The sequence below is a fragment of the Lithobates pipiens genome, unplaced genomic scaffold, assembly GCF_037356315.1.
Source record: "Lithobates pipiens isolate NorthernLeopardFrog02 unplaced genomic scaffold, aLitPip1_a1.2 Scaffold_3, whole genome shotgun sequence".
NCBI classification, from domain to species: domain Eukaryota; kingdom Metazoa; phylum Chordata; class Amphibia; order Anura; family Ranidae; genus Lithobates; species Lithobates pipiens.
Genome location: NW_027507790.1, coordinates 158,746,724 through 158,759,551, shown reverse-complemented (window position 1 = coordinate 158,759,551; position 12,828 = coordinate 158,746,724). Strand labels below are relative to the sequence as shown.

At 42.5% G+C, this 12,828-nt stretch overlaps 1 protein-coding gene across 2 annotated transcripts in view; it reads left to right on the top strand.

Annotated features, from left to right (window-relative positions):
- Window positions 1–12,828, top strand: part of RASA1 (RAS p21 protein activator 1) — a 159,009-nt gene extending 146,181 nt beyond the window's left edge. Inside the window, exons 23-26 of one of the 2 annotated variants that reach the window (XM_077462433.1) lie at window positions 7,231–7,278; window positions 8,801–8,878; window positions 10,907–11,041; window positions 12,052–12,828. In XM_077462433.1, the coding sequence (XP_077318559.1) occupies window positions 7,231–7,278; window positions 8,801–8,878; window positions 10,907–11,041; window positions 12,052–12,135 (345 nt within the window). In that variant the 3' untranslated portion in view covers window positions 12,136–12,828. The remainder of the gene's footprint in view (window positions 1–7,230; window positions 7,279–8,800; window positions 8,879–10,906; window positions 11,042–12,051) is intronic. The other variant, XM_077462435.1, reaches the window with a different exon arrangement.

Genomic DNA, 12,828 nt, shown 5'->3' with positions numbered 1-12,828 from the left:
GCATCTCTCCTGCTCGGCTCCTCCACGCTCATTGGAGGGGTGGGGGGTGGCTGTCTCAGCGGCTCACTGAGAGGCTGGGACTGCCATCAGTCCACGCACCTGGCGGATCCAGACTTCTTAAGTATGGATGACGTGGTGCCTGGACTGATCCTGGTGAGGTCAGCAGAGAGCGGTCTTAAGTCCGCTCTCTGGTGGTTTACAGGAGTGCAAAACGAATTGCACTCCTGTGACCCATAGGAGAAGCCCAGCCGAATGAGCCCAGCCGAATGAGCCCAGGCTGGACTTCTCCTTTAACCACTTTTCGTCCGCCCACCATCAAATGACGGAGGAGCGGTGTGACTCTTGTTCTGGGACGACTTCATATGACGCCATGACCCTGATCTCTTTAAAAGGCCGTAGTTCTTTAACCATGTGATCGGCTGTGTCCAATCACAGCCGGTCACATGTAAACGCAGAGATTCCGGTAATTGGCGCTCCTTGCCTCATGCTGATAGTGTCTGGCGAGGAGAGCCGATCAGTGGCATCTCTTAGCAGGGGACAGCTACACATGTAATCAGGGCACTGATGATCAGTGCCCTGATTACAATATAGTGCCACCAGTGCTGCCAATCGGTGCCATTAGTGATGCTAGTCCGTGCTGCTCATTGGTACCGCCTATCCATGCCACCTATTAGTGGCCATAAGTGCAGCATATCAGGGCACATCAGTGAAGGAGAAAAATTACTTATTTACAAAATTACTGAAAAAACTAAAAAACTTTTTTCAATTTTATTTAAAAAAAATAAATAAAAAATACAGCAGTGATTAAATACCACCAAAAGAAAGCTATATTTGTGCGAAGAAAATGATAAAAAATGTCACGTGGTTACAGTGTAGTATGACCACGCAGTTGTCATTCAAAATGTGTCAGCGCTGAAAGCTGAAAAATTTTCTGGGTAGGAAAGTGCCCTGTATTGAGGTGGTGAAATCTGTTTACAGTTTCAAAAGGCAAATGCTGCGTACACACGATCAGACTATCCGGTAGACTTAGTCTGACGGACAAACCGCGGACTTTTGAAATGAACGGACTTGCCCACACACGTAGGAAAGTCCGTTCTTTTGAAGGTGGCTCCTGGTAGCCGGGACTAGCGAAGGAAGTCAATGTTGCCGCCTTTCGTGGAGAGATTGACTCGTCGCTGGCCCCGTCACCTGGTATGGACTTAAAGGGGAAGCCCTACACCAAAAAAATGGTGTGGGGGGTCCCCCCCAAGGTCCATATAAGACCCTTATACGAGCACGCAACCTGGCCAGTCAGGAAAGGGGTGGGGACGAGCGAGCGCCCCTTCCTGAGCCGTACCAGGCCATGGGGGGTGCTTTGGGGAAAGGGGGGCCGCGCAGCCCACCCACCCCAAACCACCTTGTCCCCATGTTGATGAGGACAAGGGCCTCTTCCCGACAACCCTGGCCGTTGGTTGTCGGGGTCTGCGGACGGGAAGCTTATCGGAATCCGGCCGGGAGCCCCCTTTAATAAGGGGGCTGCCGGATCCCGGCCCCCCACCCTATGTGAATGAGTATGGGGTACAATGTACCCCTATCCATTCACCTGTGAAAAAAAATTTAATAAAGCACACAAGGGTTAAAAATAACTTATTGCACAGCTCCGGGGGTCTTCTTCCGTCTTGGGGGGTCTTCTGCTCTTTTGCTAGCTCTTTTACTAGCGGAGGAGCCCGGCTTTCATCTTCCGACTTCGGGGGTCTTGTCCCCCTCTTTGGTTCTTCTTGCCGGGCCTCCGCTCCTTCTTCCAGCTCTTTTACTGGTGGTGGCCCGGTCTTCTGTCACCGCTGTCTTCGCCGCCTTCTGTTCTTCTCTTCTTAAGATGTTGACTCGTCGCTGTCTCTGGCCGTAATGACAGGGACACGCGGCAACTTATATAGGGACAATGGGCGGGGTCACCGGGTGATGTCCTCGCCCATTATGATGTCACAGTCCCAGCATCCTCTGGGACTGTGACATCATAATGGGCGGGGACATCACCCGGCAATGTCCCTATATAAATCGCCGCACACCACGTCCCTGTCGTTACGGCCGGAGACCGCGACGAGTCAACATCTCAAGAAGAGAAGAACAGAAGGCGGCGAAGACAGCGGCGACAGACGACCGGGCCACCGCCATTAAAAGAGCTGGAAGAAGGAGCGGAGGCTCGGCAAGAACAAGGGACAAGGCCCCCAAAAGTTGGAAGAAGACCCCTGGTCAGCGGCGACGAAGAAATCCGGGCTCCTCTGCTAGTAAAAGAGCTAGCAAAAGAGCAGAAGATAGCAGAGGAGTGAGGTGAGAAGACCCCCCAGGACGGAAGAAGACCCTCGGAGCTGTGCAATAAATTATTTTTAACCCTTGTGTGTTGTGTTTTATTTACATTTTTTTCACAGGTGAATGGGTAGGGGTACATTGTACCCCATACTCATTCACATAGGGTGGGGGGCCGGGATCCAGGGGCCCCCTTATTAAAGGAGGCTCCCGGACTCAGATAAGTCCCCCGCCCGCACACCCCAACAACCAATGACCAGGGTTGTCGGGAAGAGGCCCTTGTCCTCCTCAACATGGGCACAAGGTGCTTTGGGGTGGGGGGGGTGTGGCCCTCCCTTTCCCCAAAGCACCCCCCCATGTTGAGGGCACGCTGCCTGGTACGGCTCAGGAGGGGGGGCGTGCTCACTCATCCCCACCCCCTTTCCTGACCGGCCGGGTAGCGTGCTCGGATAAGGGTCTTATATTGACCTGGGGGGGGACCCCCACGCCGTTTTTTCGGCGTAGGGCTTCCCCTTTAAGTCCATACAAGGTGATGGGGCCAGCGACTTCCTTCACTAGTCCTGGCTACCTGGAGCTGCGCTCAAAATGAACGGACTTTTCTCCGTGCGGTCTGTTCGTTTTAAAAGTATGGCGGACTAGCACACACACGGCCGTATTGTCTGCCAGACTGCGAGTTTTGGGTAAAAAAAAAAAAGTCCGCCGGAGCTCACACACGGGTGGATTCCGCCGGATAGTTTGATCGTGTGTACGCGCAAAAGGCAATATTCATCCCATCTTGGATTTAGAGGCTCACAATGCCTTTATACCTCTACAAAATACTGAATGGAGTCTAGTTATTGTCTCGTTTACATAAGAATTTTTTTTTTACACATTCTCATCTTTTCAGGTCTTTAGTGATTTCTTTGATCTGCTGTTCAAGACTATCACTGACAGTTTGTGGATCTTCCCTTTGACCTAGCCCCAAATGTGTTCACTAAGGTCTTCACGTCCGTTCTGAGCTGCCTTTGCTTCAGAAGCATTCTAGTTATATGTTACCTGGATGATCTGCTGGGAGAGCAAATCTCCTTGGCTTTGGACTCAAATGTGTCCCTCCATCCAGAGGTTTTTGGGGACATGTGGCTTACTTTGGGGGATGTGAATGTGAATTTGCTTGCTTTTTGGTTCAGCAAGAAGCTGAACAAATTTTGTCTCCAGGATGTGGTTTTAAATGGCAGATGCAGTAGAAGCCTTGGTGGAACAGTGGGATCGATATGCCCCATCTATGCATTGCACTGGCTTTGGTGGTCTGGCTGTTGAAACTCTGGTTTTAAGTGATTGATCATTTGGGATGTAATAATCCTGATCATGATAAATGCTCACAAATCTACTTCTTCTTGCAAGGTTAGTCATTGAATGCGGGAGACTTATTTTCAGTAGTGCGAGGTTCTCTGGGTCCACTTACTTTTTCAAGGTGCCTTGTTTGTTCTTTCCTTCAGTTGGGGCATGAAAAACACTTGTCCCATGGCACTATCATGACTTGGATGCCTGTCCTGTCAATCCATTCTCTGCCGACCATTCTCTGGTTTGTACTTTTATACAAGGGGTTAAGCATGTTGCTCATTTTTAGGCTTTCCCTTAAACTGTGGTAGTTAAATCTCTGTTCAAACCTATCTGGGACATATTGGTGGTGTTGTCCTGTAAGGCAGTCTTTTTTTTTTTTTGTGACCATTACGTCAAACAAAAAAGTTTTCTGAGCTATCTGCATCATCCAGTAAGTAGCCCCATTGATGTTATATAAACGTAAGGTCCTTTTAAGACCAAGAACCCACATTTTTACCTAAAGGAAAATCTGCTTTTCTCATTAATGAAGATATTGTGTTGTCTTCGCTGTGTCCAGCACTGGTTTGCCCCAAGAAGGTTGCACTCCATTGCCTGTATGTAGTGAGGGCCATCAGGATTTACTTTTCTGTTACTGTTTCTTTTAGGCAGACTGATTAGTGGTTTGTCATTCTAGAAGGCCCTAAAAGAGGTTTTCCATCTTTCAGAACCACTATTTCTAAGTTGATTCCACAGGTTATTGTGCAGGACTATGAGTAGCTTGATAACATGCCTGCTTAGTATTTCTCTACTCACCATAAAATGCTTTTCAAGGAGTCCTTTGGGGGACAAAGCTCCATCATCACATATGCTGTTTATGTGTCTAACTTCAATTTCCCATTTAGGCAACAGTATAACACTAGGTTGCTTATTGCTGAGCTGTGTCTCTGACTGAGAAAAAAATTTTTCAGTGAGTACAAAAATCCTTTCCCTACTCCAGTTAGGTAGTGCAGCTAGGTCTTGTCTCTGCCTTCAGCCTATGATTGGACAGTTAAGAAGCAGAACCTGCAGACATTTTTTTCTTCTTCTTTGATTTGCCTGGATTTCACCTTTTAAAAAATAAAAAAATCCAGTTTACCTCTTTAACGGTTTCATGCCCTCTTGAACTCTCTCTTCAAAGTTCTTTAAAAAAAAAAATATATATTGGGCAGAAGGTTTCACTGGTCATTTTATTTACCCTGTCAAAAATTGCAGGGTAGCTGTTTATGTAACATGGAAGCCTGGGGTGCTGTGTTATGCAAATACAGATTTTCTCCCAGAAACCTGAACTTGTCCAAATTGCCAACCTTGCATCGCTGTTGGCTAGTGAGACTGTTCATGCTAGTTGTGGTAAGAGAGCAGGCAAGTACAAACTCCAGAGAGCTTAGGACTAGCTGTAGATGAGTCACTATCCACCCATTCTAGGTGGATGGGGGGAGAATCCACCTCGCTGTGTCTTTGTATTCTGACAGCTGGGAGACATTCCCACCATCAGAATACACTGATCAATGCTGCAGTCTGTAGCCCACACCACTGACTGAGTGTCAATTTTCCAATAAGGTGGTTAAACAGAAGTCATTCAGCAGACTGACTTCTGTTCAATCACAATGGCCATACTTGGAACGAAATTTGACTGGTTACTGCTGAAGTGGTTGAATATCCATCCTCGTATGGCCCAGCTTTCGTTTTGAGGCTCTCAACGTGTCTGCTATTAACCTTTTATACATTTAAATATGTCACAGGTTTGTTTTAAAGTAAATTCTTTTTTTGTTTGTTTTTTATTTTAGATATATTATGAATGAATGTAATTTATCTTAATGTGCCATTACCAACAATAACCAATATGATCATGTTTTTTTTTTTTTCTCTTTAAATTTTTGAAACAGATGTTTGGCATGTTCTTTGCATTCTCTGCGTCTCTGTACTGGCATGCCAATTTATTCTGCTCCTTTTTGAATGCAAAGAACAATACAATGCTTAGATGGTGTATCCTATTATAGCAGCTGCTTAGTCAAGGGGGCTGATTGGGCTTGTTAGAGAGACTGCCACAAGAGTGAAAATCTACAGAATGTGTAAATAAAATACCCCCATAAAAATATGACTTTGAAAAACATGGAATACACTACAGTTGACCTGCTAGCTGTGAAATGTGTTAATACCACATCATTTGTTCTAAAGTGCATGTGAAACCCAAACTTTTTTTCTTTTAGTTTGAAAAAAAAAGAATTGGCAAGGTAAAAACCCTTTAAGGTTATAAAAGATTTTATAATGCCATTATAAGATTTTGGAGACTTTCCTGCTGGGGAGAGTTCTCTTCTCTTAATTTCCTCTCTCGGAGACAAATAAATAAGAGGAAATCTCTCCAAAGTGAACAGATTTCCCATCATAAAGAATTGTTTCAGAATCGGGTGTCCCGTTGGAGGATTATCTTTCATCTTCTGTTCTGTTGACATCTGTAAACTGGATCTCCCCACACTTTTTGCCTTGATGACTAGGGATGTGCTCTGACATCCTAGTTCAAACCCACCTGAGTGAATCTGTGTACTGCATCAATCATAGGTGGCTTGTATATATGCCGCTGTGGGGTTAGCAGTGGCCTAGACTGGTAGGCTTGCTCAAGTTGGTTCAAGCTAGGATCCAAACATGCCCGAGTTCATCCCTTTTGATGACGATGGTCAACTAGAACTAGGGGTGAAAATTTTCTGTGGGGAGCCAGATAACAATAGAACTGTCTAAAGCCTAGTACACACTGTGAGGCTTTTTTTTTTTTCATTCAACCCAGCGGGCTCTCTCAGAACATGCCGATCTGATTTCGATCAGCAGACGTTTTTCAGTCATGACCCTTCGACAGAAGCCACACTGGCTGCTGTACACATGGGCCAAATGTTGGCCGTTTTCCATTGAACTGGCCAATACCACCTGATATTTGGCCTATGTGTACGGCTCTTAAAGGGGTTGTAAAGGTAATTTTTTTATTTTCTACATAGGTTCCTCTAAGCTAGTGCATTGTTGGTTCACTTACCTTTTCCTTTGATTTCCCTTCTAAATGTTTTTTTGCTTTGTCTGAATATCTCACTTCCTGTTTCTCCTCAGTAAACTTCTCACCATCATCCGAGCTGGTGGTTAGTCAGCCAGAACAGCTTACTGAACAGCTTACTGGGGTGAAACAGGAAGTGAGAAATTTAGACAAAGAAAACAAAGAAAAAAAACATTTAGAAGGGAAATCGAAGGAAAAGATAAGTGAACCAACAATGCACTAGCTTAAAGGAACCTATGTAGAAAATAAAAAAAATTACCTTTACAACCCCTTTAAGCCTTCCCTACTCTATTGAAAACTGAAATAAAGTTTGGCTTAACATACACTTTAAGAGACAGCTCATGGGTAATATGAAAAATCGCACAAATTTCATTTAAAACTACTTGTATAACTTATTGATTAGTATATGCTAATGTGCAATGCAAAGCAGGACACACACCATTGTTTTAGACCATACATCCCAATTAAAGTAATATTGACATACAGTGTTTACAATTAGTTGATGCACTCTTAGTATGCACCAAGTACATAATACGATCTAATAACAATTCCTTTTATTCTGGTTGGCACGGGAGGGACATGATGCTGCTGTGCCACAAAGCTGCGTTTTTTCCTCTGGAGCTGTAAGAAAAAAAGCTTTATTTTTTTATCTTTTATTCTTCTAACTGGTAACGCTTTTGCACTTGCCATTGCATGATCTCCATTTCATTGTGAGTGTAGTTCATCTCTCATCTTTTTTTGCCACTCTCACTGTACTGTAGCCACTAAGTGGAAAAACCTACAAGGATATCTACAGTAAAATATGTTTCTAAAGTTTTCGTTTATCTATCTAGACTTTGGAAATTACAGACAGTGCTTGCTGCAATTGGGCTGTTCTTTTGTACTGCTGTTAATGAGAGCCTTTATAGGGCCTTTCAATCTACTGTGAGAGAGGGTTCAATGTCTGTGTATCCATTGCTTTACTGTTAAATGCCTGCGACAGACATAAGGTATATTGCAGACCACTTCACCATCGTAGAAGCCACATTGGTCATTTAGAAGCACATTCCACATACTGCAATTACACAAAGGAGTAAATAATCTTTTGTATTTGTATTATATAGTGTATCTTTTAGTAAACATAAGTACATAGTCACAAATGTAAAATCACTAATGTGAAATTCATGACAGTGGACCTTTTTTAAATGGTGGAATTGATATTGTCTCCAAATTTTGTGGTATTTTTCAATATAGAAAAGCTTCGTTGGTTCCTATATTGAGACTTATTTATCAACTTGCCTCATAGCAAGCAGATTCATATTTTATCCTATGCAGAAAGAATGACAACTGGACGATGATAGTTTGAATCTGATGACTATGGAGCAATGTAGCAAGATCTTATATAATGCACGTTGATAAATAACGCCCACCTTATCAGACTGGCACCTCTTCTCCCATGCAAAAGCAGATTCATCCCAGACATCTGGTGCAAAGCTTACGGTTTTCAGCCGTTCATTATCAGTCTTTTTATTGGTACTCTGTACAATGGCCTGTAGCAGTTTCTTGTGTGGCTTTTAATGTGAATCGATTTATTTGTATGGTGTAAATGTGTAACTTGTATGTCTAATGATTATCTGTTCTTGCCACACATTTTACACTTTTCTGCCATTTCTTGCATCCTTAAAATTGTTTAAACTTTTTCTTGTTTTGTAATTGAATGGCAAAGCAAACCTTGTTTGTATTTGTTTGTAGATTTGAGAATATCTGTGACACATGTTTAAAGGGCTTTTTCAAGAAATAATTAAAAGATGGACCCTTGCTGGACAGCACCGGTGTCCGTGGCCAAGCACTTCATCTTAATTCAAGCATTGTTTTTGCCTGCCCAGTTACCTGCAGCTAAATTAAGTCATTAATGGACAACTGCTGACATATAAATCTTTGAAAGTAGGCATTACTAATTTTGAAAGGTCAGCCTAATTCGTTAGAAGAATTGGCCCCTCCACATTTTTATACTGTTTTTGTGGGTGAGGTTTCCAGCAAGGATTAAATGTGTTAATTCTAGAAAATCCCTTTAAATGTGACAGAAATGGCATGTCTGACACGTAAATGCAATAATATTATGACAACATTGTAAACAGAGGATTATTCAAACCTTTTGTATTGCAGGAACCCTACATGGAAGGTGTAAATCCATTCATAAAATGTAACAAGCATCGTATGATCATGTTCTTAGATGAACTTGGGGTGAGTGGAATTTCTCAGAAAACCTTGCCTTTTCTGTACTCAGTGTGCAGCAAAAAAGAAAAACACTGACCTGGTTGAAAAAAATATTTCCACCTGATTCAAGCTAGAGAGTATTCAGAGAGCAATATTTTGTGTATTGGGATTTTTAATTACTGAAGTTTGGCGCCATTCTACAAGCGTGACATGTTGGGTATCTATTTACTCAGCGTAACTTCATCTTTCAGATTATACAAGAAAATTGGGCTAACCTTGTTTTGTTTTTTTTGTTTTTTTTTGTATGAAACTTTTTTTCATTGCTATAGCAAAAAATGAAAAAAAAAACTGGTGATTTAAATACCACCAAAAGAAAGGGCTATTTGTGTGGAAATTATATCAATTTAATTTTGTGTACAGTGTTGCATGACCGTGCAATTGCCAGTGCTGAATAGTGAAAAATACCCTGGACATGCAGAGGGGGTAAAACCTTCCGGAGGTCAAGTGGTTAATACAATATGTGGGGCTTTGCTGCAGTAATCATCAAAGACAACAAGGCCTCATGCACGCGGGGTATTTTATCGAACTTCTACTAGCATCAAATGTAGAGTTTGAAGGACACCACCACTCGCTGGTTTTCTTTTTAAGGGCTTTGTTTACCCATTTTTATTAAAAGAAAGTTCAGCAAACATAGGTTTCCCTCGCAGGGGTTTCAGCATTCCTTTTTCCATCAACAAAATGACATTCAGCCTAGTTGGCTCTCACTTGCAGCACGGCTGCTCTGGCCTTACACTCCAAGCCCTTGTCTGTTTCCTACAGACTTTTTCACCGACCACCTAGCTAGCAGCCTCTTGCTGCACTGGCTCCACTGTGGAGCATTCCTAACTCCTGGTACTCAGACTTCCTATCTGCTGGAGTGGAGCCCAGAACCATGGTCAGGTTACTACTGAAAGCCCAACACACACCTGACCAATCAGTATGCTGGCTGTTCTCAAAATCAGGACCCAGGACTATGGATTCCATCCCACCCGAATTTCTCAGAAATCCCTGAGCTCCAGGTCCCAAAGTGGACTTTAGAAAACACTGAGGAAACTGAAAGGCCAGTTTCCTCCTCTTGTTACATGCTCCCTGGAGCCCCTCAACCCGCCTGGTTGAGAATTCTGGGTCACAGCTTCCTCCTAGACCCTGGTAGGCAACGCTCTGCCACAGCTGCTAAAAGCCAATGTGTGCATAGAAAACTCAGACATGACATTTAGGCCCAGTGCACAGTGGATGTTTTTACAGCTGCTTCTAGGGGTTTCCTGTGTTGTTTTTTTTTTTTTTTTTTTTTTTTTTTTTAGGCTAACATGAAGGGGAAACCCCTAGAAGCAGCTGTAATGCATGCAGTGTGCATGAGGCCTAAATGGATGGATTTGTGTGTTTCGTTAAGGTGAAGTTTCCATTGCGGTCATCCTTCATCTACCTAGCAAGTCTCTGATATGAAATGTTTATGCAGGGTAGAAGTTCCTTACAGGTTGCATGCTTGTTCCAAGTCAGTGTCTCACTAGGTAGTTGAAGTCATAGTCAGAATGACAGTCCAAAAGCCTGTACCTTTTTAAAATTTGCACCACCACCTCACCTCTCCACCTCATTTAATCAGAGAACCATTTGCATTTATTGAGTAGATGCAAAGTGATCTCTGTATGGCACAAGTGCCAAGCAGCTGACCACCTCTGTTCACAATGCAGTAGGAAAGTCACTTGGCATGGGACCAGGAAGCTGGTGTAGACCATTGTGCTAGCAGTGTCTACTACTAGTGATTATTAGCTACTAGAGGGATCCCAGAGACACTGTATATGCATAGTTACGTTGTTCCAGACTGGAAAAATAGCCATACCTGGCATTCTTCTTTAAGACTACAATATTTGGAGACAGCTCAGGCATTTTCATAAGAACTGAGCTGTCTTTGAGATGTAATTGGCTTTTCTAATTGAACTTATCACCGTGCTACTTTAAGTTTCTTACACTTACATTCTTACAAAAAAGCCTGTGTTCTTTATTTTTTATCTCCACTAGAATGTACCTGAACTTCCTGATACTACTGAACACTGTAGGACTGACCTGTCCCGTAACTTGGCAGCTTTGCACGAAATGTGTGTGGCACATTCTGATGAACTCCGAACGATCAGCAATGAGCGAGGAGCACAACAGGTACTTTATTTATTTTCTTTTTTTACAGTTAAACTGGTGCTTTCAGCTCCCTTTAAAGCCTAAGGAATGATCATGTCTATTGCCCACTAATGATAAAGCTGCCTGGATTTTTATAATTACATATAAAGAACACAGAATTGAAGGCTAAGTTCACCTTAAAAAAAAAAAAAAATGCACATTTTTTTCCAGGTCAAAGTGTTGTTTTTCCCCCCTAAGAGCCTGTAAAGCATCATACCCACAATCAGCAGATCATGGGTGCAATGCCAGACTGTCAGTAGAGCGGTCTGCCCATACCTTTCATAGGACAGGCAGTTACTAAAGTCCAGGAGGTTCAGTGAACTCTGAGGGCACTTACTAGTTGTAGTTCACACAGAACTCTGTAAATCAATGATGTGGCTGCGTGGGTGGAGCCCCGCTGTTTTTGAATTTTGACAGCAGGGGAGCAGTCCTCATTTGCTGTCACAGTGGGGGGCGGTCAGTTGATTTAGTAACATGTTGCATGCTACACCCTATATATGGTAAGGTCACAGGTGAACCTATCCTTTGGGTAGATGACCTCCTCTGAAAAGAAACCCTTTCAGTTTGGCGGTTGAATAAAATATTGTGTGCAAAAGTAAGATTCCCAAACCGTTCTCTCTACTCCTCCAAAGAATTACTCACCATTGTCATTGGGGCAGAGCAGCAAAGACTGCAAAGCCAAACAAAGCCAATAGGGCTTCAGGGAGTGTTGTTTTTTACTTTTTTTTTCTGCATATCATTTATGCAGATTATATTGGTTTAGCTGTCAGAAACTCCTCCTCCTGATTGTACAGTGCAGCTCACAGTAGCCTCAGTAGATGTACTACATGTATAACAGTATAAGTATATGGAAATAGCTGGGCTTTTATTCACTATTGCTTCGCTAATGTATGATTTGTATTCTTATAGTGAAGTACATTGTAAAATTATTAGTCTCATTTAGTTCCATGCATTAGCTTTATTTTATTTATTTATTTTTTTACTTCCAACAGCATGTTCTCAAAAAACTTCTGGCAATCACAGAGCTTCTCCAGCAGAAACAAAACCAGTATTGTGTATCAAACAATACCAGGTAGCATATACCTGCACCGAGCTTGCATGTGAACACCTGGAAATTTCCCTCACAATATCACTTCCAATTGCTCTTTCCAAAAATAGCACAGAATAGCCACATCTGTCGTGTGGGACTATGCAGTAAGCACTCTTTGCTGACAGAAATGTGTGCGCCAGCAGTGTAGAGATAGACGGTCTCTGAAAGAACGGTTCACACTCGGAACTGACATGTACAAACCTCTGAGCCTTTGTCTGTTGATCTCAAGAAGAACTCCAGTTCACTGCATTATGCCAAAGTCTACAATCTGGTGGCTGATGGTGGACACAGTCTGCTATTCAACAGCCATTTGTAACTGGATTACAAGCTATTTTTATACTGGTATTTCTAAATGGTTTCTGATAGTATTGCTTGCGACTGTTCAACCAACCTGACATGTTCTTTGATTCCCAAAACTGACAAAGGAACAAGTGTTATTATTTTTGTGTACTATCTTTCTGGGATCATATTATGAAAGACTTTTTATGTGCCACTGATCTTCTATGGTAGATTTTTTTTTTTTTTTTCTTGTCCAAACTATATGTATAATGAAAAGCTTTTGTAAAATGTTTACACTATTGATTTCATTAAATTTATTGTTGTATCTGATGTGCATGCATTAAACATTTTGTAAAGTATTTTGTCGTTTATTCTATTAAAGATCACTATTATACACCCA